This window comes from Haemaphysalis longicornis, unplaced genomic scaffold (genome assembly GCF_048455015.1).
Source record: "Haemaphysalis longicornis isolate Haplotype H1 unplaced genomic scaffold, Haemaphysalis longicornis Haplotype H1 scaffold_4, whole genome shotgun sequence".
NCBI classification, from domain to species: domain Eukaryota; kingdom Metazoa; phylum Arthropoda; class Arachnida; order Ixodida; family Ixodidae; genus Haemaphysalis; species Haemaphysalis longicornis.
The window spans coordinates 120,607,735-120,631,163 of NW_027526361.1; the positions used below are offsets into that span (position 1 = coordinate 120,607,735).

Below are 23,429 nucleotides of genomic sequence, written 5' to 3' on the forward strand. Positions count from 1 at the left end.
CTAAAGCGTGGTCTCTTGTGTGTCTCACAGCAGTTGAACCGCTTTTAGACTCCTTGCTCGCAACCACATCGCCTTTGCATCAGGATTGTGTCGCTGAAGCTAGTTGCTGACCAACTTGGCGGCTGCGGGAGTATGTTGAGATATAAAGATGGGCAGCCAGGGGACGGCACTACGAGGAGAGGAAGATGAGGATAGACGGTCACTACCTGGCTAGTCGACTCAATAACCGTATGGGAAGCCAGACGCTGGTCTTCTTTCGCTACAGTTATTATGGAGTGGAATCTCGTTGCTGCTGTCGTTGCACTCCTGATTTCAGGGAGGAAACTCAGACTACATACCGCAACAGGAAGAGATTCTCGTTCCTGGCATTGTTTTGGATGCTGACAATAGAACTCACCCGTACATCATGTGCGGTCCTCATCATGCTATCTGGGTTAGCGAGGACGGAATGAAATAATATTGTGCTTCCCAAGAATAGGGTTCTTCAAGAGCGGAATCACGCCTACTTCAAGGTCCTCGGTATTTAAAACGATTACAAGACGTATATTTCTTCCAGCATTGTGTGGAAATATAGGCATCTGAACTATCTTTAACATGGTCATTAGTGGTCGCTCAATGGGTAAAAAAATCCCGGTAATTTGTATGGCATCTTATGGACGCATGGCATAAACTCCCACGTAAACATTATTTATCGGTGGGAGGCAAGGAGGTTAAAAAACATTGGTGGGAGCTAATGAATCAAATTAGGGGTGAACGAAGGAAACTGTTAGCCCTTTTTCGGTTGGTGGTTCGGACTTCAGTATTCTGTCAGTGTTTATCGGTTCACGTAATAGCATGCTCGAGAAAACTGTCCATTTGGAACATTCCGCTATAGTTATTACGAAACATTTCATCAATTTTAGCAACAATGTTTGCCAGCGAAAAAGGCAGGAGGTATATCGTATGCACGCTCATCCGGCCTGTGAATATTTTGTGATCTTCACTGACATGTTCGCGAAAAACATAAAAAGGACGTTATTTGAAGACCTGAGTTTACAACCGGTTCATTTTGGAGTCCTTTGCTTCTCAATCCACTGTTAAAATATCTGCGCACTGCATTTTAGAACCGAGCAGAAGACACGCGTCAAATAATATGTTTTAAATTGCGCATTTGAACGCCATACAGAACACCGCCATTGTGAGCACGCCGAAGTGAAGGGAAATGTGGAATGCGCGCCGAGTGGCCGAGTAACTGCTCCACCGGATCCACGCAGCTGGATCCGGTGGAGCAGTTCATCTGTGTCACTGCCCGCTCATTGAAAAGTGTAGAGGCTCAGCTCGCGCAAGCTGTTCAAACCCCGACGGTCAAGCGAGCGCTACGGGTGGGTGACTGGAAGCGTTGTCGAGATGGCTCTAGTTCTGTTGGCGCCTATCCTGGTAAGCGCCGCTTTTTCATTAGCAATTTTTGTGCTACTGCCAATCCGAGACTGTTTGCTCTAACTGGGACGCACTTTTTAAAAATTGCGGCATGCAGCCAATTTGGCATGCACAAATAAGAGGCCGGTTCTGCCCCTAATTACAACTAAACAAAGATGTCTAAATTAAGAGATTACCTACTGCATAAAAGTTAACATTTATGAAGGATATTTTGTGGTACTGCTTGTAAGGAGTATCTGCAAACATCTCTCTCAGTTTTTCCTGAGGCTCTAATATATATTTCACGTGTACCTAAAGTAATGCGGGAAATTTTAGTTACAAAATGATCCTTATTATTCGCACCTAATAGGTTGTTGACCACCAATGCAATGTGGCTTCGGATCTGACGGAGTGATCGCTGACCTACGCAGACTCAGCCCTCCGTTCTCGTTAATTTTTGACACCCAGCAATCACTGTCATCCCGCTTGTCTCGCCTTGCGCATGCACAATTATGCCCCCTTCTATGTCTGCTATTTGATTGATTGATTGATTGATTGTGGGGTTTAACGTGCCGACGCAACGCAGGCGATGAGGCGCGCCGTAGTGGAGGGCTCCGGATTAATTTTGACCACCTGGGGATCTTTAACGTGCGCCGAAATCTCATACACACGGGCGTTTTCGCTTTTCGCCTCCATCAGAAAAGCAGCCGCCGCGGCCGGGAATCCAACCCGCGACCTCGTGCTTAGCAGCGCAACGCCTTAGCCACTGAGCCACCGCGGCGGGTTCTGCTATTTCCATTTCTCTTTACATAGTGTGCGGCCTCGTGTTGGTTGTTCGGCACGAAAATTCTCGGTTTTTCTTGCGGTCACGTTGGAACCGATCATCAGTGATGCGTGGTAGAGGGGTCAAATGGCGGCCGATTCGGCACGGTCTTTACGTACACAGACAAAATTACCAAGAAAATAGCTGTACAAGACATGCGCGCCATATTTTCGAAATACTATAAAAAGCAAAAAGCGAAGCTGAAAATCGTCACCACAGGCCGTTTACCTTGACTTTCAGCGTGAAACGTACGGAAACGAATGGTACATGTACACAACAATGAATATCTTCAATTGTACAAAATTACCCTGGCAGCATTGTATACACAATGCTTCCACTTATACACTTAAACAATTTTTATGGCATAAAAAATAAAAACAAAGAAACAATATACTGCAGCGAACTATACCCGCTGGTTTGTTTATTAGATGCGACGCATCTCTTGCTCTGAAGCATGTCCCTCCTGCGTCGGCGTCGGCGGCGTCCGCACGCCACCTGCGCATGCGGGACTCTCCTCCGCTGTTCTCTCCGACAGCTGTGCGCAACACTCTCACTCCGTCTCATTATCATCAACAACAGCTGCGTGCGCGCGCTTCGCTCGCTTCGCTCCGCTTCCGTCGCGCAAGTGCGCGCATGCGCGACTCTCCTCCGCTGTCTCCTCTCCTTCAGGCGCTGTGAATATAAAGCGGGTAGCGCGCTGCGGCGGTTCAGTCAGCGCTCGCTCTCGTTGGACTCCGCGTGACTTCGATTGACGACTGCGTGCTTGACTTGATTCTTCCGATGAAGACGTGATGGAAGCGACGGTCCCTTCGGCGAGTGGGCTGACACAATCCAATACCAGCGTCAGCGCAAACGCTCCCCCCTGATGCGTCGCATCACATCAGGGTTCCCTCGCGGGAAGATGGGCGTAATTTTAGTTTTTGTGTGTTTTGTTGGCAGTGTCTGGCCGTGCCCGGCTGTCTTACCTGCGTTAGTAGTTCTGGCGTTTCCGTCGTTCTTTTGTATGCCGGGCAGGCTATCTGATTTTATAAGAGTGTATCACCTGTCGTCACTAGATTAGGATGTTTGTCTTTGAGTCCTTCATCGCCAACGTTCTGGATCTGACTCCATAGATCTCGAAGGGTTAACGCCGGAGGATAAAGGCTCGCAAGGCTACCACGGCATTCCATTCGCCGACAGTAGCCTGTGCAATCCATGTTGTTGAATACTCCATCGCCGCTTGTGTAATCTTTTCGAGTTCTTAGAGGAACACAAGTTCGCTCCAATAAACACTGTTTCCCTGAAGGAACCTGCGTCGTACTTGGCTAAGTGAGAGTATTGATATCCAGTAGATAGATTACGCAGGGACACCGAAGGTAGAGGCAGTCGTTTCGGCGCCATAATTTATTTTTCGGCAAATGGCATGCGCATTGCATGGTGAGTTGTAAAACGCCTTTCATGACAAACGCTCCCTTTTCCAAAAAGACCGAGACAAGAGCCCTTCAGGTACACCATGAAGCAGTGAGTGTTAATTGCGGCATAGACTGGGGGAAAAGGAGAGCAAAAGGCATTTGCAAATACAGTAGCCGACAAAAATTTGGGCTTGTTGCATATTCCGGACTTTCCCCAGGAACCGACAGTTATCCCATAGGAGTGATCACTCGCGGGTTTTTCCGACTGCTCTTTTAATCGGACTACTGTGCGTTCCCCTTAGGTTCGAGAAATTTGTCAGCTACTACGTTGGTGGATATACAAAATGTGTAATAGACTTGCCCCTAATTTTCTCGAACATGAAGCCTGGTCCGAGATGACTCCTTTCCCCGGGTTCAGAAGTCCACAACGCGACATTTCTCGAACACCCCTCGCACCACGTCCCAACCGCGACTAGCGGTTTAAAGAAGCCCTGCAACACTTCACCTTTTTGCGAAATCTTAAATGCTTACAGAACGTAGTCAACCAATTAACACATCCGGTACTGAGATTAGGGGAGGCAAAGTACCTCATCCAAACAGTACTGCCTCATACCCATCCGATATTTTAAAAACTTGCTCAAAAGATTTTTTTCTCTTTCCGGTGTTGCCGTTCTTCTACGCTGGAAAGACGTGAGTTGTAGCAATGAACGCACTCGATAACCACTTTAAAACAAAATACACACAAGCCAAGCAGAAACGGAAGGCGTATCTGCTACAAAAAGAAAAATCACGCTGCGCCTCTCTGAGCTGGGGTTAACTACAGCTTTCGCAGTGCTGCCAGACGCGAAGGAAAGCATGAACGCGTTAATCTGAAGTGTTGCAGAGTTCTTTTAAGCGCCTCAGTTGTCTTGTTTGCTCACGTACGCAGCGTCATTGGCCGCCTGTCGCTCCTCTTTTCCGCTAGCACTGTCGTCCTTTTGTCATGGTCGTTTCTATTCCTGCTCTGTTGCCACACACACTGGCGGCATACTCGATTTTAAGCGCCTACACGCAGTCGCTGCAGTCGCCAATGATTTTAGAGACAGAAGCACCGTTTATATTCACCCCACGAGGGCGCGTTGAGTAGAAAAAAACAGGTGTTTTCTATTCAACCCCCTTGTATAAGCGGGCGAGTTTGGTCGGAGAGTCGTCGCGGCGAGCCAGTCGACCCGGGGGCAGGGGGTAGGTTGACTGGCAGTGCTTTGATTTTTTTAGGCTAGAGCAGGTTGCCTGCGAACTAAGAGATTTGTGGGGAAGTATTCACAAAATGATGGGGTATGCGTGGTCTGCGGAAAAGAAACAGAAACTATGCGGCACATAGTGTTAGAATGTGAGGGTATCCATCCAAATCTACATGAAGGGAATATTGGGCTTCCAGAAGCCCTAGGATTTAAGGGTATCACAGAGGAAGTTAGCTTCAAGGCTGTCGAGGGGACAAAAAGATTAGAATGCTGGTGGACGAAAAGCAGAGAGGGGAATATTGCCTAGGACAGTTACCACGTGTAACAGGAAAAAAAAAGTATTTTGTGCCGAATAAGCTTTTTGTGCCTGCCCTAAGCAGTGCTAGTATTAAACCAAGAGTGTAAAACATAGGTATATTAGTCCTTTTTGGTAAGATGACATGTCATCACCCCGATACAAAGGGGAAACCAATAGAAATCATCATCATCATCATCATCATGACTCTTTCGGCGGGCTGAGTCGGCGGGCCGAGAGGGGCAGAATACCGTTTTTGCGCGATTCTAAGGCACCCCCAATTGTAACGCGCGGGTAAGTTCATGCAGAAAAATTCGCAAAAAATAATTGGACACTGAGTCATTTCGACCCTTTCTCGTCGTCTTCATGTATCCGGGGCTGCAGCTGGCGCTCTCCCCCTCTCAATACAACGTGGCCGGCGTTCCGAAGGCTGCCCGCGCGTTATCTCCGCTCTGTCACCCTCTCCTCCTCTATTGCTGGCTCTGGTTACAGAGCGAAATAAAAATGAAGAGAGCGGCTTAAATAGTTACTGACCTGTTGCACCTGTTGCTAGCGCAGAAAAATGGCGGATACAGGTTACAATTTAATTTTCCCACACTCCCTCTCGTTTCCAAAAGAGAAGCGTAAACTTCTAACTTACAAGCTGTATTGATGCTGTACTACCCTCTTATTACGATATCTCTCCGCCTACGATGACTGTCATACCCCACAGCGACATCCTGTCACAAAGTGGACGAAATCCCCAACCTCCGGGAACAATATATATATATACAAATTGCTAATGCAATTAATTGCAGAAGTGATTACTGATGCAGTGCCTTTTTTACCTGACGTGGCCGCATACAGTTATTATTAATGTAGGCGGGGACACACAATTGCTTTGTACTGGAAGATATTGTGACATGTTTGTATATGGCACTGGCACGGGAATACATCCGAAACAAAGCCAGAAAATAAACCGTATCACAATGATTAGCAAGAAAACCAATAAGGTGTATCACAAAAATGAACTGCTGTCACCATATAAAACTTTTGTTCGAAGAAAGATCCCTAATGGTGTCGCGCAGGTGGCTTGTGCTGCTTAAATGGCTTCCTGTGAGAACAAAGTGCTGGGAGTGGATTTTGGTTTCAGTTTCTTAACGCCGAGCTTCGTGAAATGATCCTATTCAGGTGGGAAAAAATGTCACCATCAAGTCTCAGATGAACCACAAACACTCCACAAGTATAGGCAGTAATTCACTGGAGAAGAAAGTTAGCGACCGTTTAGCCGCAGCCGGGTCAAATTCGTGTCCGCGCATCTGCTCAGTGCCACACCTACGCCAGACTTGCGGACAATTAATACGTTTAAAAACCGCCCCGCTGCAGAAAAATAGGTCTGCTTAAAATATATTTACCCAGTATGTTTTGGTTCACATCTCAATGACCGGATGCGCTACGCCGTTGACATTTAAGCTGAAGTAAGCGCGCACGCTGCAAATGCACGGCCTCCCGTGTAAAGCAAACGTTAAGACGTAACTAACGGTCCTCTGTGCACGATGCAGACGCGTAAGAAAGGGCGTACAGCCGTTACTGTGCGAATGTGCATTTCAGGTGCCGCTTCAAACGTGTGCTAATTTAACAAAGCGATAAGAGTAAGTGCGAGCCAAACGTACAATAACGGTGCAGTTAGTAAATTAGTTGGCCTTAAATATTTTATCTCGCCACAATTTTTTTTATTTTCTATAGCCGCAATGTACGCCACACCGAGCAAGCACATAGTACGCAGGAAATCGTTCCAATGTCATAAACACCCGCTTATAATACTACCCGGGTCGCGTACACACAAACCATGACTTCACACAACATAGAGCTCCCACGAACACGGAACACACACGCTACACGGTCAGACGCAAGCTGCCGTCGACCAAGACAAACGCGAATGCAGGTGAACCTAATTCTTGCGGCACGACAACCTTTTTACAACCGATTGGACATGCTACGATGCTGGTAATTAAGCTTGGAGTTAAGCGCGCACATCACAAACACAGCCTCCGGTCCGAAGAAAACCTTACGATGTGACGAACTCTCCGCTGCGCGTAGTGACCGTTGCGGAGCTAATACGCATTTCTTCGTAAGTGAACGCCCAAACGTGCTCAGAATTCAACGAAGCGAGAACAAAAATTCCAAAACACACCTTGCAAAGGCGTGATGACAGTGTCTGCCAGGCCAAACCTATGCAACCAAACTTTTCTCCTTTCTGCGTCGCGTTTCGCGGACGGAACTGCGATTTCTTTTGCCTTCCCTGGCCCTATTCGAGCAGCCGAAGCTACAACACATCGGCATCGCGAGGAAACTTGAAGCGACACCGACGGCGGTTCTGAGGCTGCGGGCTCAAACATGGCGCCGTGTAAAGGTCTCATCCGGCCGCGAAGGAGGCAGAAACAAAACGGCAGAGCTACTATGTGATCTTCCGCTGGTCAATGGCGGGCGGCGCTGACCGGCGAAAAATTAAAAAAAAAAACTGTGGTTGATCCCTCTTTCATAGGAAGCGATAAAACACGAAAGTGAAATGTACCTTCACAGGAGCAGTTGAATGCTTATTGTGCATCGATATGAACTTGCACATCGCTATTTATGGCACCCTTATACGCATCAACATTAGACAATGGATTGCGCGCGCCGGAGCATTGCGTAAATCCGACTGAAACCACAGGCGCTCCCAAACCATCCGCGCGAACGAAACCAAACGGATTGTCAGCGAATCGTTTCGTGAACACACGGTCCGCTTCAGCGAAAGGAGCAGCGGATCGTGCCACGCGCGCAACATTCGCAAGTCGGCGTCGATCTTACTCCGTGGTCGTTGCCTTACAGGCTTCTCCGCAGGTTACGCTGCGCGTCCCCCGTGCACGTAGGCGCTGGCATCGAGGCGCCAACTGTCGGCGCTCATTGGCGTTATGATGCACTACTTCACTTCGCCTCTCCTAGACGGCAGCACCTTCTGAAGGGAATGATATAGGCGGGTTATTCGCCCTATTTACGTGTCTGTTCATAGCGCAGTCGGGAGCGCGTTTCGTTCCTCCCGTTGCGATGGAATAGTCCGGGGTTAAAATCCCTGCGCAGCCGCGTGAATCGAAGTTTTTCTGGCGATGTCATTTCCGTGACGGATATGACGTCAGTCATATCTTGATGGACCCCGGCATGAAACACTGTCGTGTTAAAATGGCAAAAACGCAGGAGGGGAGGAGCGCGGGTGAGGGCGAAAGGCGGCTAGATCATAGGTTGGCGGTACCTTCGTTATTTCCAACTTGGGGCCCCGGCTCACGACGGGCAATCCGGGCTCAAGCGGGTGATCCGTTTCGCAATGGCAAAATACAGGACGCGATGTCTGCACTCGCCCTGCCCCTGTAATGCGCATGCGCGCTGTTTCCGAGCGGCGCCGGCAGGATAGTAGCTGGCGCTGGGCGCTCACGTGTTCCTCTTAACTGCGATCGACATAAAAGCATTTCCGTACCAAACCGGCAAGCACTTCTAATTTGCCGAGCTTCTACTGTATTCACCAAATGCTATAGGCATTTCAAGAACAGCACTGACGGTTTTTTTGTCACGGCAAAGTACAGCCACGCCGTCCGCGTAAGTGAGCACGTGGACCTACCTATTCTTTCTGCAACGAAAACCATGCATACTGCTGTTGTTAATTGCGCTTGCCCAAAAGTACTCGATGTATAGAGAAAAACGTATAGACGAAAGTGGGCATACTTGGCGAACCGAACGTGTTTCCTCGACTGGAAAACACACTGGCTTATCTGCCAAACTTGTCCAGCACCTTCTATAACCAAGTCGCACATTCCTTTTATTATTCTCTCCAAGTTTATGAGTTCCAAAAAAAAAAAATAAAGGGACATTCATTGCCTGAGTATTTCTAAAACGTAAGCATCTCGCTCGTTCCAGTGTTTAACAGTTTTGGCACGCTGTCGAACACTTTAGGCATTCTTTTTACAGCCCTGCAGTTCCTGAGCGCCCCATTTTAACGTACGAGTCGATGGAGACGACCACCAACCAGACGTGCTAACACAAGCTCGAACATCATAGTCCCAAGCTGCAACTGACGTGATCCCGTTATGTTTATTGTTCATTGATTTATACAATGAGAAGGAAAAGGTGGACATTATTGTATCCAGTCAAAAGTAGGCCTGCGTACAACACAGTGTGGCCGAAGAGAATATAGGGTGTAGAAGAGGAAAGAGTATACAGGAAAGATGGAAAGCCTGGGGCGCCGTCGAAACAGCAGACGAGAAAGCAGCAGCGACATAACAGCAAGGCGTCAATACAGCACACGAGAAAAGAGCACAGCGAAAAACAGCACAGCGGAAAAACAGAACGTGACCGAAGGGAACGGTGGCCAAACCCCCCACAAAACAGCGCGCTTTTATGGGACGCCTCAAGCAGCAAATATTTGAATTTTGAAAGTGTGTACTTTCTACTAAGTATTAACTGTGGCCCTGACTAAACCGTGGCGCAAGAGGTTTGGTCAGCTAGGTAAACATTGAGTCGTAGTGTTGCTTTCTTACAGGATGTAGCAGCCTCTTTTCATTTCAACCCAACCCGCCAAACCACTTTCGCTCACTGACAAGCCAGAGTCACTGTCACTTTTTAATTGTGACTCTGGCTAGTCGCTGAGCGGAAGCGATTTGACTGGTTGGATAAAAATCAAGATAGACTGTCCCTACACCAGACGGCCGCCATGACGGAACTCTGTTTAGACCGTAACCCGTGCGACGTGCTGCTTTGACGTTTCGCTGTTTTGCCGCTGTGCTCTTGTGTCGCCTTCCGTATTTAAAAAAGTGCTATTTTGTAGCGTGCTGCATTTTGGGGCTGATTCGGTGCGTGTGTTCTGTCGCGATAGCAGGAAGTCCGTATGTCCGCGGTAGCAAAAGTCCCGATTTTTCTTCAGTTTTCGAGGAAGTCGTTGTCCCTCGTCCCTCCGGTGACACCTTCGTCCGTTTCCACGCAGCCACTCGCCTAGTGGCCGAAGTGTCGTCATGATGAACCGCGCGGCATATAACAGTCGCACCCGAACGGCCCTTTGTGTTGCGGCCCAAGCCCTGGGGAGGCGTTCTGTGGTCACTAAGACGATGGTCTTGTCAACCGCGACACAAAGTCCGTGCAGCTCGTCGCCCCCAATCACTCCCGCTGCCTTCGTGTTCAGGGTCACCGCTCGTAAAACTGATGCCTTATGGGTTGGACGCCTCATGGTCGGACTCGTGTGTCACAAAGCAGCGGCCATCTATCCCCTTCGCGTCTCGGCTGGCACACCCTGGCGGCAATCTATCCCCCCGGCTGACATGAATGTCACAGTTTAGACACGACTCATTTGATGCGACCCTCAACGCCGCTTCATAGGCGAAGAAATTCCGCCGCGTCAAAGAGCCACGGAAATAATCGGCACGATACGGGCGAGCATGCATGTACGCAAGAATAAAAATATTATCGAGGAGATTCGTCAGTTGACAGCTGAGGCAAAAGCAGTTGATAACCCTGGGCATTCTTGGCAAAAGCCTGTTACTGCGGGTGAAAGCGCCCTATTTTCGACGTACTAAATTCACAGTGAACTTTGAACTTGCCGGAAGTGTTTTCTGATTGGCTTTCAGTTGTGGTCACATGCTTCCGGTTGGCAAAGCGGTTGTGTGCGCTTTCATGATTTTGACGTTTCATGACATTTAGTGGCCCAAGTTCTGGAGTTTGTCTTCTTTCTCTTTACTGAAAGCGCATAATTCTTGCCGGCAATGAAAAAACTAGACGACATGCACCGGTCATGACAACGTATGTCTGTCTTGGCTATTCCACAACAATACGGCTTGGATGTCACTCCCTCTCTGTGATTGGCTGAGAAGGTGTGACGTAATTTAAATAGTTGGTGGGACTGATTACGTTACACATTGTCAACTTCAGCCCGCGTAAAATTGACGTGATGTTACATAACAGCTTGAAAATGGTGGCTGCTGTCACCGTGAAATAGGACAAAAAATTTCACAGACCTTCGGCGACATGAATTTGCAGCAGGCGCAGTTTCGCATGACGCGTTGTTTAAAGCACGTTTTCTGCCGAAGGAAATTATAGTTTTGCCTGTTTCACAGTCAGCGATCACGGAGCATGCAAATAACGTACCATAGTTTCCTTTTATGTTTGGCAATAAAAAAATTGTTCGGCGTAAGATTAACGTAAGAGGGCAGTACAAGCCTCTCCATGAAAGTGAACCCAATGCATGACATTTGTCCATACCCCTCCTAGTAAGCTGCTGGGTCACATGATCGAACTCAAGAGAAGAATAACAAAGAAAAGTGGCTGTTTTAATCCTGGCTGCGCTGACTGAAGTTGAGCTTGAGGAATGAGTGAATCGACAGCATCAATACGCTCCGCGGTTATCAGGCGTAGCGCTTCGTTGCCTTTGTGCGTCATACAAGCGATGGTCGCGGCCGTCTTTTTCTGTGATCACACCATAAACTTGTAACATAACAGCTGACGATAGCGCGGAGGCGGTGGAGGCCGAGAGAGAGAGAGAGAGAGAGAGAGAGAGAGAGAGAGAGAGAACAGTCTTTAATGAAAACTGGCGATGTCAGCCCAGCTAAGATGCCTGGCTTGCTACGCCAGAGGAGGCCGAGAAGGTTATAACGAAACAAAGCTCACATTGGAGCAGAGATCTCAACTATGTAACTAAAAGTGATTGAACGAAATAAATGGGGACGGTAAAAAAGATTGTGTTATGTTCTTGAGTTTTTTAGTTCAACATCCCCGTTTCGCTCGCTTTTCGATCAACGTTACTCGATCGCCTTGTGGTGTTGACGCCAATTTTGACCTGCAGAAATGTTTTTCCCTTGCCAGCCTCAGTTCCCGTGTTATTTTTATAATATATGTCAAGTGTTTTTATACTTTTATGGGCAATATTTGATAGCTTGGTTGTGATCTTTAGGAGGGAAGCGTCAAATTACACTGCATGTCGTCTTAGCTATACGTGCTTCACATCACTGATTGCTTACGTTGGGCTTATACGCAAAAATTTGGCAAATTCACTGTGAATTTGTGCAGTCGAGAATAGGGCCCCAGTAACATAAAAGGGCCGTACAAGCCTTTACATTGTAAATTACCCAACCCGTGACATTTGTCCACACTCCTCCTAGTAATCTGGTGGGTCACATGACGGAATTCAAGAGGAAAATGACATAGAAAACTGGCTGTTTTATTCGTTGCTGCGCTGATTGAGTTCGAGCTTGACGAATGAAAAAGTCGGCGGCATCGGCATGCTCTGCCGTTACAGTAGTAGCGTTTGGTTGTTCTTACCGCGTCATACATCCATTGGTCACGGCTGTCTTCTTCTGGGATCACACCATAAACTTATAGCATAGCCGCAGACGATAGCGTGGCGGCGGTGACGGCTGGGAAGATGATAACGCGACAAAGCTTGCATTGCAGCAGAGAGCTCAAGTATGTTACTAGAAAGGATTGAAAGAAATAACTAGGTACGGTAAAAAAGATTATGCAATGTTCTTTACCTCAACACCCGCCTTTCGCTCGCTTTTGGATCAACGTTAATTGATCGCCTTATGGTGTTCACGCCAGTTTTAGCCGAAAGAACTGTGTTTCTCTTTCCAACCTAAGCTGCCGTCCTAATATGTATAATACATGCCGAGTAGTTTTATATCTTTTATGCGCAGTACTTCACAGCTTGGTTGTGATTTTCATAAGCTAAGCGTCTACACTGCATGTCGTCATAACTAAGCGTGCATTACGCCACTGATTGATTACGTGAAGGAAAGTTTGACATCCACCTGAATGCAGCCATAAGTCTACAAAGGAAAGCTATACAGCTTTCTCAGAAACTTCGCAGTTGAAGAAAAATTCGTCCTGGTCCAGGATTCGAACCCGGGACCACCGCCTTCCTTCGTAGAAACTTACTCCACCTTGGGGATTTCCCCTAAATCTGTTCGATTGATTGATTACGTGTTGCTTGCGCAAAAACATGGCGATTTCACTGTGAATTTATGCAGTCGAAAATAGGGCCCTAAAGCGGTTCTTGGGCGGAGCTCGACATTCAGTGACCGTCCACTATCGAGGCCACAAGTAGAATGACCGCTGAACGAAACTTGTTTGAAGGCAGCCGAATACCACTATCGAAACATTCTCGCAAGATCGACGAAGCGTAAGTTATCAAGGTCTTGATAAGTACCGGTAAGTCACCGTCCTGTACACGAGCTTGAAAGCTTCGGTGAAACAAGCGAGAGCGCAGGGAAAACAAGGACCTTTTTGAGCCCGTCACATAGAAAGTAAAGCTGGCCGGCAGCAGCGTTTATTTGACTCGGGGCGTGGCACTGGTCCCCTTAGAAGAGAAATTTGGCCACATTTTTCCGCGGGGGGAAACCATGGGGTGATGCGACGCATCTGGGCGGTGCTTGTTACGGTTGCGCCGACCATCGCGGTAGCAGACCTGTTAGTCTCCATTCAAATCATCGGTGGTCATCGGATGTCATCGGAGCGGCGGCGGTGGAGCGACTGAGCGAAGCGGCGCAGTTATCGCGTTTATATGTACCGTGCGTTAACGGTGAGGGGAACTAGAGAGAGTAGCGCATGCGCATGTGTTAACCGAGCGCTAACGCGGACTGACGCACAGCTGGCATGGCGAGGGGAGCGAGCGCTAACGCAAGATGGCGCTGCGGTGAGAGCGGCGTTACCGCGCAGCTGGCGTGGCGAGGAGAATGGGGGAGAGGCGTGCGGACTACGGATGGATGGAGGGACAAGGCGAGTCAAAGAGATGCGTCGCATCTAAAATGACGAAGAAAGGGCAGGGAGGCTTACAGATCACAGTCCACTCATTCATTTCAGAGGTGGTTCGACTGCCGTGCTAAAACCATTTTGATCAGGTTGGCTGTTATTTCATTTTCCTAATACTATTCTTTCATTTCAAAGCAAGCTTTATACCTCTACCCCCCAAGGGTACTTTCGCGACAGTTGGTGTCAACAGAAAACTCCCGCGAACAAATAAAAGAATTTAGTGGCACCGCCAGGAATCGAACCTTGAACTATTAGCGTAACACAGCGAGAGCCCGTCGCCTTGCTGATTTAGCTACGAGCCCACGCCTAGACGGGGAAGACAGGTGGTGGACTCACCAAGCACATGTACTGGTTTACCCATTGCATTCTCGCTGAATGCCACGTGATAGCGTCGCGCGACCTCACGCGCCGTTGTGCGTTCCGTCCACGGCACGTCTAGCCGCCCTGTGCGCGCCTTGCGCCTCTGCTATGAGTTAGAAAAATTAAAGGAAGCTCACACTAACACATGAAATCTCACTTCTAGTACGCCAATGTGCTGTAGCCTACACTGTAGCCTCCAGTGTTCACGTAAAAAATCACAGCTCCTTGTCGTCCGCCCTCACGCCAAACGACACATTACGGAACACATTCAAATACTCCTTGATGGCCAGGCCATCACTCCAAGCCTCAGCATCAAGATTCTCGGTCTACATCTCCAGGCCAACACCAAGAGGGACGTATCGTTGCGGCGCCTCAAACAGAGCAACAATCAAATCATACATATGATCAGGCGAGTTGCCACCAAGAAGCGATGCCTCAGGGAATCCGATACCTTTCGATTAATTCAAGCTTTTGTCCTCTCGAGAATCCTTTACGTCAACCCCCTGTCTTCTTCTCGGCAAGAGGACATAAAGATGCTTTATATAATGATTATAAAGGTGGTTGAGCAGGCCATTCGTCTTCCCCCGAGTGCGTCCACAGAGAGGCTGCTTAGCACGGGGCTCCACAACGCGGTGGAAGAGCTCATAGAGGGCCATCTTTCTAACCAGAAGCTCCGAATGGGCAGAACTACAGTGGGTCGCCGCATCCTTCACCAGACTGGCTGGGCAGCACAGAATGTCATTCCGCTTGATGTACTCCCTCACTCTTGGCGACAAGAACTAAAGATGCTCCCTTTGCTTAGAAATATGAACCCCTCACGCGACGAGGGTCGCCGACAAGCACGGGCTCAAGCGCTCAACACCACCCTCTGTGGGGACGATGGAGTTATCTACACTGACGCCTCCCAACATCGATGGCAATAGTACGCCATCATCGTGGCTACCTCCAGAACCAACCTCCTTGCGTGTGCCTCACTCAAGACCCAAGACGTGATGGCAGCAGAAGAGGATATCATCGCCTTGGCTCTCACTCAACCAGGAGTTCGGAATGTAGTAACCGATCCCCAACAAGCCTACCGGAATCACCAGTCGGGTTGGGTATTTTGACGCGCACTGCGTGTGCTAAAAACCCACTCCCCAAACGGTTCCATTTAGCTCATCTGGACACCCTTTCGCGTTTCCATGGAGGGCAACGAATACGCCCACCAACAAGCCTGCGCTTTTACCCCCCGTGCTATGGAGCTGCACAAGGACAGTCACCCGCTTTTCTCGTTCAGGTACATAACCCAGCATTATCGCCTTCAGAGACAAACCCTACCTTTGCCTTACCCTGACCTTTCCAGAGAAAAACAAACTACCCTACGGCACATACAATCCGGCTCCTTCCCACACCCGATGCGTCTTCACTCAATGCACCCGAATCGCTACGACGCTGGATGTAAATATGGCTCAGAAGTAGGAACACTCCGCCACATAACCCGAGTGTGCGACTTTCGCCCTGAGCACCCTCCTCCCTTTCCGTTAACTACCCAACAAGAGAAATGGGAGATGCTGCTGTCCAGCCCCTGTCTGGATACCCAGCTTAAGTTGGTGGACAGAGCCCAGACGGCGCGGACTGCATATGGGCTCCAGCGAACAAAGAACCCCTCCCCTGGGTCGCACTCTGGGCCGTTCAGAAATCTGAATAGAAGTACTTCCTCCTCTTCCTCCTCCTCCTCCTTCTTCTCGTCCTCCTCCACCGTCTCGGCCGTCGATCTCGTCGCCTCCGTCCGCTGCGGCAGAGATGGAGAACTGAGATCGTCTAACACCGGGTTTGAGCTTCCTTTAATTTTATAAGAAAAGTTTCCACTCGTGCGCTACACCAATACAACTCAACCAACCACCGTTCATGCATCGTCATTGATTTAACCTTACCAAGAATATCTCTTTGAAGTAATAAAGGGTGTGGTTAAGTGCATTTCTTTTCTCTCTGGTTTCACTATTTGTAGAGCGACGTGACTGAATTTAAGGGACGTCGCGTGGGTAATCATTGTGGGTGCCGTTTACAGCTTTGCTTTCCAACCACATTCACAGGGTTGATTGACGCAAATTTTTTTGGTTCTCCCTCTCTCAGACATGCCGATTAAATCATTTTTTCTGTTCCCCGATTTTGTCTTACCTAATGGGTTTCCGTGAACAAAGATTTCCTCTTGCCCAGTCCCCCTAAGTGGGTGTGCGCAATTTTTATGGGCCACCGATACCACCCCCAGTCCTCGCTTGCAGATTGCCATCATTCCTTTCCATCATCACTTTAGCAGTGTACGTTTCCAACCCGCCCACCGCCTACAGTACTAGCGCAATCTGCCTGCTTTTGCTCAACCCCGTACGTCAACCCTAGCGCGAGCGAGTTATCAACCGAAAAATACGCCAGACGCCTCAAAGCACGCTTAACAAGCCAGACTTCACAAATTTCCCGCAGGCAGAGGTAGAGCAGCAGTGCTATCACACATAAAACGCCGTTAACATGTCGGGCAAAAAATAAACCCCCCGGCATGAACTCACTCATGCATGGGCTAATTTGTCAGACGAAACAGCAGAATTTTGGGTCGCACCAATGAAATGATTGTTTCTTTTTTCTTGCCTATTTGTACATAAGTAACGCGGCTGTATTTTTCTGCTGACCCAATGGCGCGGCCCAGAAACCGGTCAGTGTACAATTTACCTTAGTCTATTACTACAATTAGTCAAATCAATCCAAATCAGATACTTGAGTGGTAAGGAAGGCAACGAAATTTGATGCACAGTCAACCCGCTCGTAAAAATTTAGTACTATTTGATGATTTTGTCTAAAACATGCCCTCAAGAGGACGTTTATTCAGTACCCGATAGCTCAAAACATGTCGAGCTTTGAGAGTTTCTTCATCCCCCGCAGTATGATAATTCCGGCACAACGCACGTTAGAACGGAAAGAACATGCTCCGGACGGATGCGCCCAACAAAACACGGTAGACAGTGTATCGCCCCTCATGCAGTCGCTGTGCATTTGCACGCACGCCACAGTTATGGAAAATACCAGCTGCCGAATGGAGTTCCTTCGACAGACAATTACCACACAGCTGCATCCTTTCAGTTTTTTAGCATCCCCGGCTGCACAGTGAATAGTTTATCGGCTCAACTCCACAGGAGCTGAGACGACTGTTGCAAATGCACAGCGACTGCATGAGGGGCGATACACTGTCTACCGTGTTTTGTTGGGCGCATCCGTCCGGAGCATGTTCTTTCCGTTCTAACGTGCATTGTGCCAGAATTATCATAAGGCCCCTGTATTTTTGAAAGGTAGCGGAAACCATTGTACAAAAAGGAGAGGACAATCTCCTCCCCGCCATCTGCGTCTCTCCTCACCACGTCGCCTTTTTCTGATCTGATTGTAGGGTGTAACGCGCCGACGCAACGCAGGCGATGAGGCGCGCAGGCGATGAGGCGATGAGGCGCGATGAGGCGATCAGGCGATGAGCCTTTTTCTACTCCCCTAGTGGACCAGGCTCGACACGTGACTAATGACCTCCAATGACCACCCGCGAGGTTCCCTTTCACCGGGCAGCGACGCCATTAGGGAGCGTAGGACGACGGGCGCGCAGGTGCGCTGCACGTGAAGCAGACACATGTACATCTTTCTCGAGGCGGTCTCGCTGCATCGCGATACCGACTTGCTGTGTCGTTGGCTTCTCCGTCGCATTGCAAAAGGCGATCAGCTGTTGTTCCAGGAGAGAAAAATGAGCGATATGGCTGCACTGCACCGGGAGAAAAAGCATTGATTGTCACCGAGGAAGGATTCCCGAGTTAAGCAATCACTACCAAACTTCTTCATGTATACCTGCCTCCGGAAGTTCTTTGGATGAAGGTCAGGCTGATACTGACTTTCGGGTTAAATGAAACAAACAAACAAAAAATAAAAACAGCGGGACGTTTCCATCGACGCTTTCTCACACGATTTAGTAACAATGACAGCACGATCGTGTATCGCTCGCTCGCATTGGGTCAGGTGTTCGAAAATGCCCACGGTAAGTACTCCAAAATCTTTCGCGCTCGCGATTTTTTTTCCAGTTGCAAAAATTTGCAGAGGAAGAAAATACGTTTCACCAGTGAGCTCTTTTATAATATATTCTATTCGCTTCAACTCTATGTGGTGGGTATGTGTGTTCTGAGATTACATTTTAATTTACCCCATTTTTGTGCACTTTCATGACTAATGTGGTGCATACGTGTGTACGTATTATAAGAGAGTGCTATGTTTTATAGTTGTTTATTTGTGTGGTGCTTGTTGTGAACCTACTTGTCAGTGGTGAACACGGGAGTGAGGGAGGGGGGTTCATTTGCGAGTTTACCCTAAGACATTCATTCCAAGATAATGTTTCAACCGTTCCTTCGGAACAGGTTTCTCAGTAGACGTGAGCGATGCAGCATACAAAATAGCTGTGATCCAAAAAATAATTCGGAGGCATTGATAATAGGGAATAGCACCGGCATACAAAAATATTGGCAATTGAGCAATGATAAAGTCCCTGTCTATGCTCTGCTGGGAACAAAATGTCCTATTTTTACAACAAGAATGACAGCATTAGTTGCCGTAAAATAAGTTCGATAGATAAGTCGCCAGTAAAAGCACGATGCAGAATGCGCGCGCACACACGGGAACAAAAACAATGTTTTAAACTGAACGGAAATGGGTCCACGCGAGTGCATTTTGTGGCTCTGAAAAATTAAAGCTGGGCGTATGTAGGCAAGAAAATTTCCTGCTATGTAGCGTGCATAGATTGATGCAGGTTTTTTTTTTTCGAAACGCGTCCACTAAACAGTACACCTTGCTTTTTTAATATACACGGGTCAGTAACTAAAACTGTCTAGGACTGCGTTTGTTCCAGATCTATGCGGCGCCGATTCTGCTTAGAATTGAACATTGGCGTATGCAATAAAAGTACTTTCCTCCCACTGAACGGTTTCCGTATTTTTTGAGCAAATTGTTCACACACGAACAGGGCCGCAGCCAGGAATGTTTTCGGGTGGGTTTAAGGGGTACTGGAAGGGAGGAGTTTTGGCGAAAGGAGCACTAGGTCTTTTTTACGCGCTGCCTGAAAAAAAATTCGGAGAAAGTCCTAACCCCCCCTCCTCCTGGCTAGGTCCCTGCCCACAATCCATTCTGAAAGTAGGCGTACTTGTTCCAACTTTTAGCATGGTTCTGGGGTTAGAACACTGCTGGCGCTCATTTTAACTTTTTGACGTGACCTTCCGCACATAAGTGAACTGAACAGAAGTGTATAAATGCTAGGTTTTTGATCTCCTAAAACGGTCCTAGATTAAATCTCCCGTGAGATAACAGGAAAGGAGATTGAAATAAGCCGGCACGAGCGCGCTGTTTGTTCCCCTCAAAACGTGGGATGATAGCTAAGGCACTGACCAATCACAAACTGTTCTTCCTACACATTATCTGCGAACACCGTTGTGAATTTGCGTCCAGAACTTTCGCGTTTTAAGCAAGCACTTCAACACGCCGCGCGTACGAAACGAAACGGTCCGGCGGCGCGCTCCGCGGGAGTCGCTCACTAATGGCGGCAGAGAGAGACGGGCGAGGAGAAAACAGCGCGGGGAAGAGAGTTTGCGCTACCTTTGAATAATACAGTTACCTTACAGTCGTCGAGAGAGATGGCCATGATTCTGGTGGCTCCTTTTCTGGTGAGTGCAGCATTCGCTCTGCCTATTTTTATGGTAGTCCTGCACCTGCCCCTCAAAGCCCATGTGCTGTAACTTCAATGTACCATGCTTAAAATTATCAGCTTACGGCTTACGTTCGGCAAGAATGGAATGAGAAATTGTTTCTGCAACTAATTAGAAATCGGCTAACATGTCCCAGTTATGAAATTACTTCTTTAATCAAAGCTAATGTTCCTATAGTGATACTTGGACGAAGTTCCTGTTTGTGCCTGTTGAACTTTTTGTGCTCAGCTTGAATATAACCGGTGATAAGTATTTCATTTGTGTGAAAACCGAAACAACATCAGTCATAGAAAGATCGCACTATGATATTTGCATTCAATGGCAGCTAACCATCCAGCTCAGGACTTGTCTCCACAGTGCTCCTAACCTGGAGTTCATCTTGACGTCGCGTTTGCTTTCGCTAAGCCCTCTCGTCGCTGCACTCCTGCTCCATGTCCACACTCAGCAATTATTGACATGCCACTCCCCTCGCCTTGGTCGGAAGCCACCTCAACTTATTCATGCCCTCTGTCTGGCACATCCTGCGCTCTTCCCTTAGCGCGAAGACCCTCGACCCTGTTGGACACTTGAATTTCGGGCCCAGATTTTGCTGCTTCTTTCGGCTGAACAAAGGGTTTTGCCCCTCATCCTCCTTCCCCTCTTCCTGGTGCTAGATACTAATCTCTTGCAGGTGGCGTTGTTTTGAGATGTTCGTTAGAACTGACGCATGAGATTTACGTGCTTCGGTTGGAGCAAAGCCCGTGTCTGAGCACTGGCTGCACGTAAGAGCCGACATTCCGATGCTTGTGAGCACGGTATACAAAGCTGTGCCGCCCGCGGCGAGAAATCGGCGTTATTGCCCTCTCTGTTAAGCACCCACCGTGAGAAGAACCTCTTGTGACCCTTTAATACTGATGCGCCACGTCATCGCAGTGCTCACCGATACCACATCTAGAGCGGAAAGCCACACCAGCAAACCATGTCGCCTCCTTTTAAAAACGCTAGCCTTTTTTGGTCTACCTAATGGAAAAATTCTGGCATGCTTGCCTGCTTGTCTGTCAGCCTGTCTATCTCTCTGTCCTTCGATTAAACCGTTTGGCCAAAAACAGGTAAAACCATGTCTTAACGCGGAGCTTATAAAGGCAGGACCGTTCCGGATTACTGAATTTGTTCGCACGGTTTATACATTTCCGAATTCTTCAGTACAAAAACACCTAAGGCATTTTGTTTATTTCGATATTTTTGCAGTGCAACATATGAAAGAAGACGTAGAGGTGTGAAAAGAAAATCGGGTAAGAAAGCAAGGGAGGAAATTAAAGATAGTCAGTAAAATAAAAGATAGCCACCTTGTCGGAGGACAAGTCTATATCAAGGCGTGAAGTCTGGTTTCCTGCAGAAACTTGAGTAGAGCCTTGCAGAACGTGTTTGTCGGGCTCCCTGCGGCTTTATAGTCGCCCGTCTTATTCAACCGGGCACCACCATCCTCTTCTAGTGCATTCTCTCGAGCTGTTCTGATGCCCGGGCACATCCACAGCTGACGTTTTCGCGTCTGTCTTAGCAACCGCAGCCGCACACTTGGGGCAGGTTCCTGGACCTTCTGGTCTGGATCCGTGGGTCCTGGTTAATGAGCGGGGTAGTACCACCCAGCCCAAAGTCTCCGTAGAAAAACCTCCTCCACCCGCAAAAAAACTACGGGAAAGGGAGCAGACACACGCGGGAATTAAGACACGCGTGACTAGTTTCAGGGGATATTTTAAGGCTAAAAGAAGGTAGCGGGGATTAGAAGGCAGGAGATGTGGCACCGCGTTACGAAATGAAGGCAAGTCAGAAATCTGATCTGCCAACTGGTTTAGAAGATTTCCCCCATGTCCGTGCACCCAATGTACCCGGATCATAGGCTGTTCTAGCTTGTGGGTGCTGCGCATGTATTTGCTGTAAAATTCTGAGTGTTTTTTTATTGGCTTGAGGTGGTTCACCGCGCTGAGCGAATAAGTGTAAAATGCGCCTCGGTGATGTTGGACATCACGTTTACTGGTTTAATAACGTCACGTATGGCCTGGAGCTCAAGTAGCGGTGGGCCCAGAATGACGGTCACATAGCAACTTGAGGCTTGAAGCTCAGGATGAGTTGCACTAACGAAGGCGGTCTGTCCTCTCCGGGGTAGAACTGCTGCACCAGTATGCATTACGCAGTGGCCTTTAGGAACAGTGGTGTTGGTGGTTAGAGCGAGCAAGTCACGGCGGCGAACCTTCGACGTCTTATTTGTTGTTTTGGTAGTATAACACCGTTGTGTCAGGTCGTATAAAGTTGCACTCACGGGTGGCTCATTATAAAAATGTTAGCGAAGCACTGAGACACAAGAATGTAGAACCGCGTAAGGTTCTTTCCTGGGTCGAGGTGGTTGAGAAGTTCCGTGATCGTATTTAGCTGGGCGTGTTCTTTTAATATGGGAATCGGGGTGACACGATGAAGAGCCGTGGGGGTGCCCATGAAGTCGCTACTAATAGCCTGAAGTCTCGCTCATTGCTTCATTATAATCCCCTCAAACTGTCCCCGGTAAGTAGAAGCTGTTGAAAAACAACGCGAACAAATTGCCGAGCAACGTCTCTGTGAACATCTCCACTCCTTGTTACGATCCGACGTATCAAGTTCATGGTTGTTGTAGAGTGCTTGCGTGCCTTACGGAGCAAGTGGATGAGGAAACCCGACTGATGGACTTCAATCCCGAGTACCCACAGTTCTTCCGTTACTAGTATCGCAACAAACAAATCTTAAGTGGAAAGATTGTCTTGGAGGGTAATTTTTTCCCAGCCTCGGTAGCCCCTTGTGTGTAGCACGATTTCTAGGCCGAAATTCCCAGCCGCCGATAGCGCGAAAGCATGAGAGCAAGTCCTCGATGCAAAAGCTTCGAGGGTTGGTGGAGGTGATGTAACCGTAAATCAAGGTCTCTGTGTGCTGACATAAGGGTGACATCGTCCGCATAGCGGAGAAAACTAGGAGAAAGAAGGTCATGTAGCTTTCGTACCCTTGTTGCAAATACGATCGTAAATAAAAGAGGCGCAGCACATAGCCTTGAGGTACCTTATGATTGGATGTAAACGTGCCGACAGGCTTCCCATCAACTCGTATAAAAAACGTCCTAGAGCACAGAAGGCAGTTCACAACTTAAGGTACACGAAGGGGGACACCCAGTGACTTCGTCTTTCTAATTCTGGTCTGCGGTCAACGTTATCGCTTGCCTTAGTAATGTCGTTGTCCACCATACTCCGCACAAGGCGGCTGTGGGGTGAAATGTGCAAGACATCGTCTGTCAGAATAGATAGACCATCCTCTGCCACACAGGTGTTGTCTGAACCAAGTCTGAGCTGGGTGGCATTCCTTTTTGTGTTAAAGCCACCCTGATCACCGAGTGGT

At 48.3% G+C, this 23,429-nt stretch overlaps 1 protein-coding gene across 4 annotated transcripts in view; it reads left to right on the top strand.

The window, feature by feature from the left end:
• LOC144179335 (cytochrome P450 2G1-like) overlaps nucleotides 1-23,429 on the top strand; it is a 93,136-nt gene that overhangs the window by 41,600 nt on the left and 28,107 nt on the right. Inside the window, exon 1 of one of the 4 annotated variants that reach the window (XM_077707627.1) lies at nucleotides 1,280-1,416. The exons of 1 other annotated variant lie outside the window; for it this stretch is intronic. In XM_077707627.1, coding sequence (XP_077563753.1) covers nucleotides 1,387-1,416 — 30 coding nt within the window. In that variant the 5' untranslated portion in view covers nucleotides 1,280-1,386. Of the gene's footprint in view, nucleotides 1-1,279; nucleotides 1,417-19,949; nucleotides 19,995-23,429 lie in introns of those variants that run through there. 2 more of the 4 variants (XM_077707630.1, XM_077707629.1) reach the window with 2 other exon arrangements.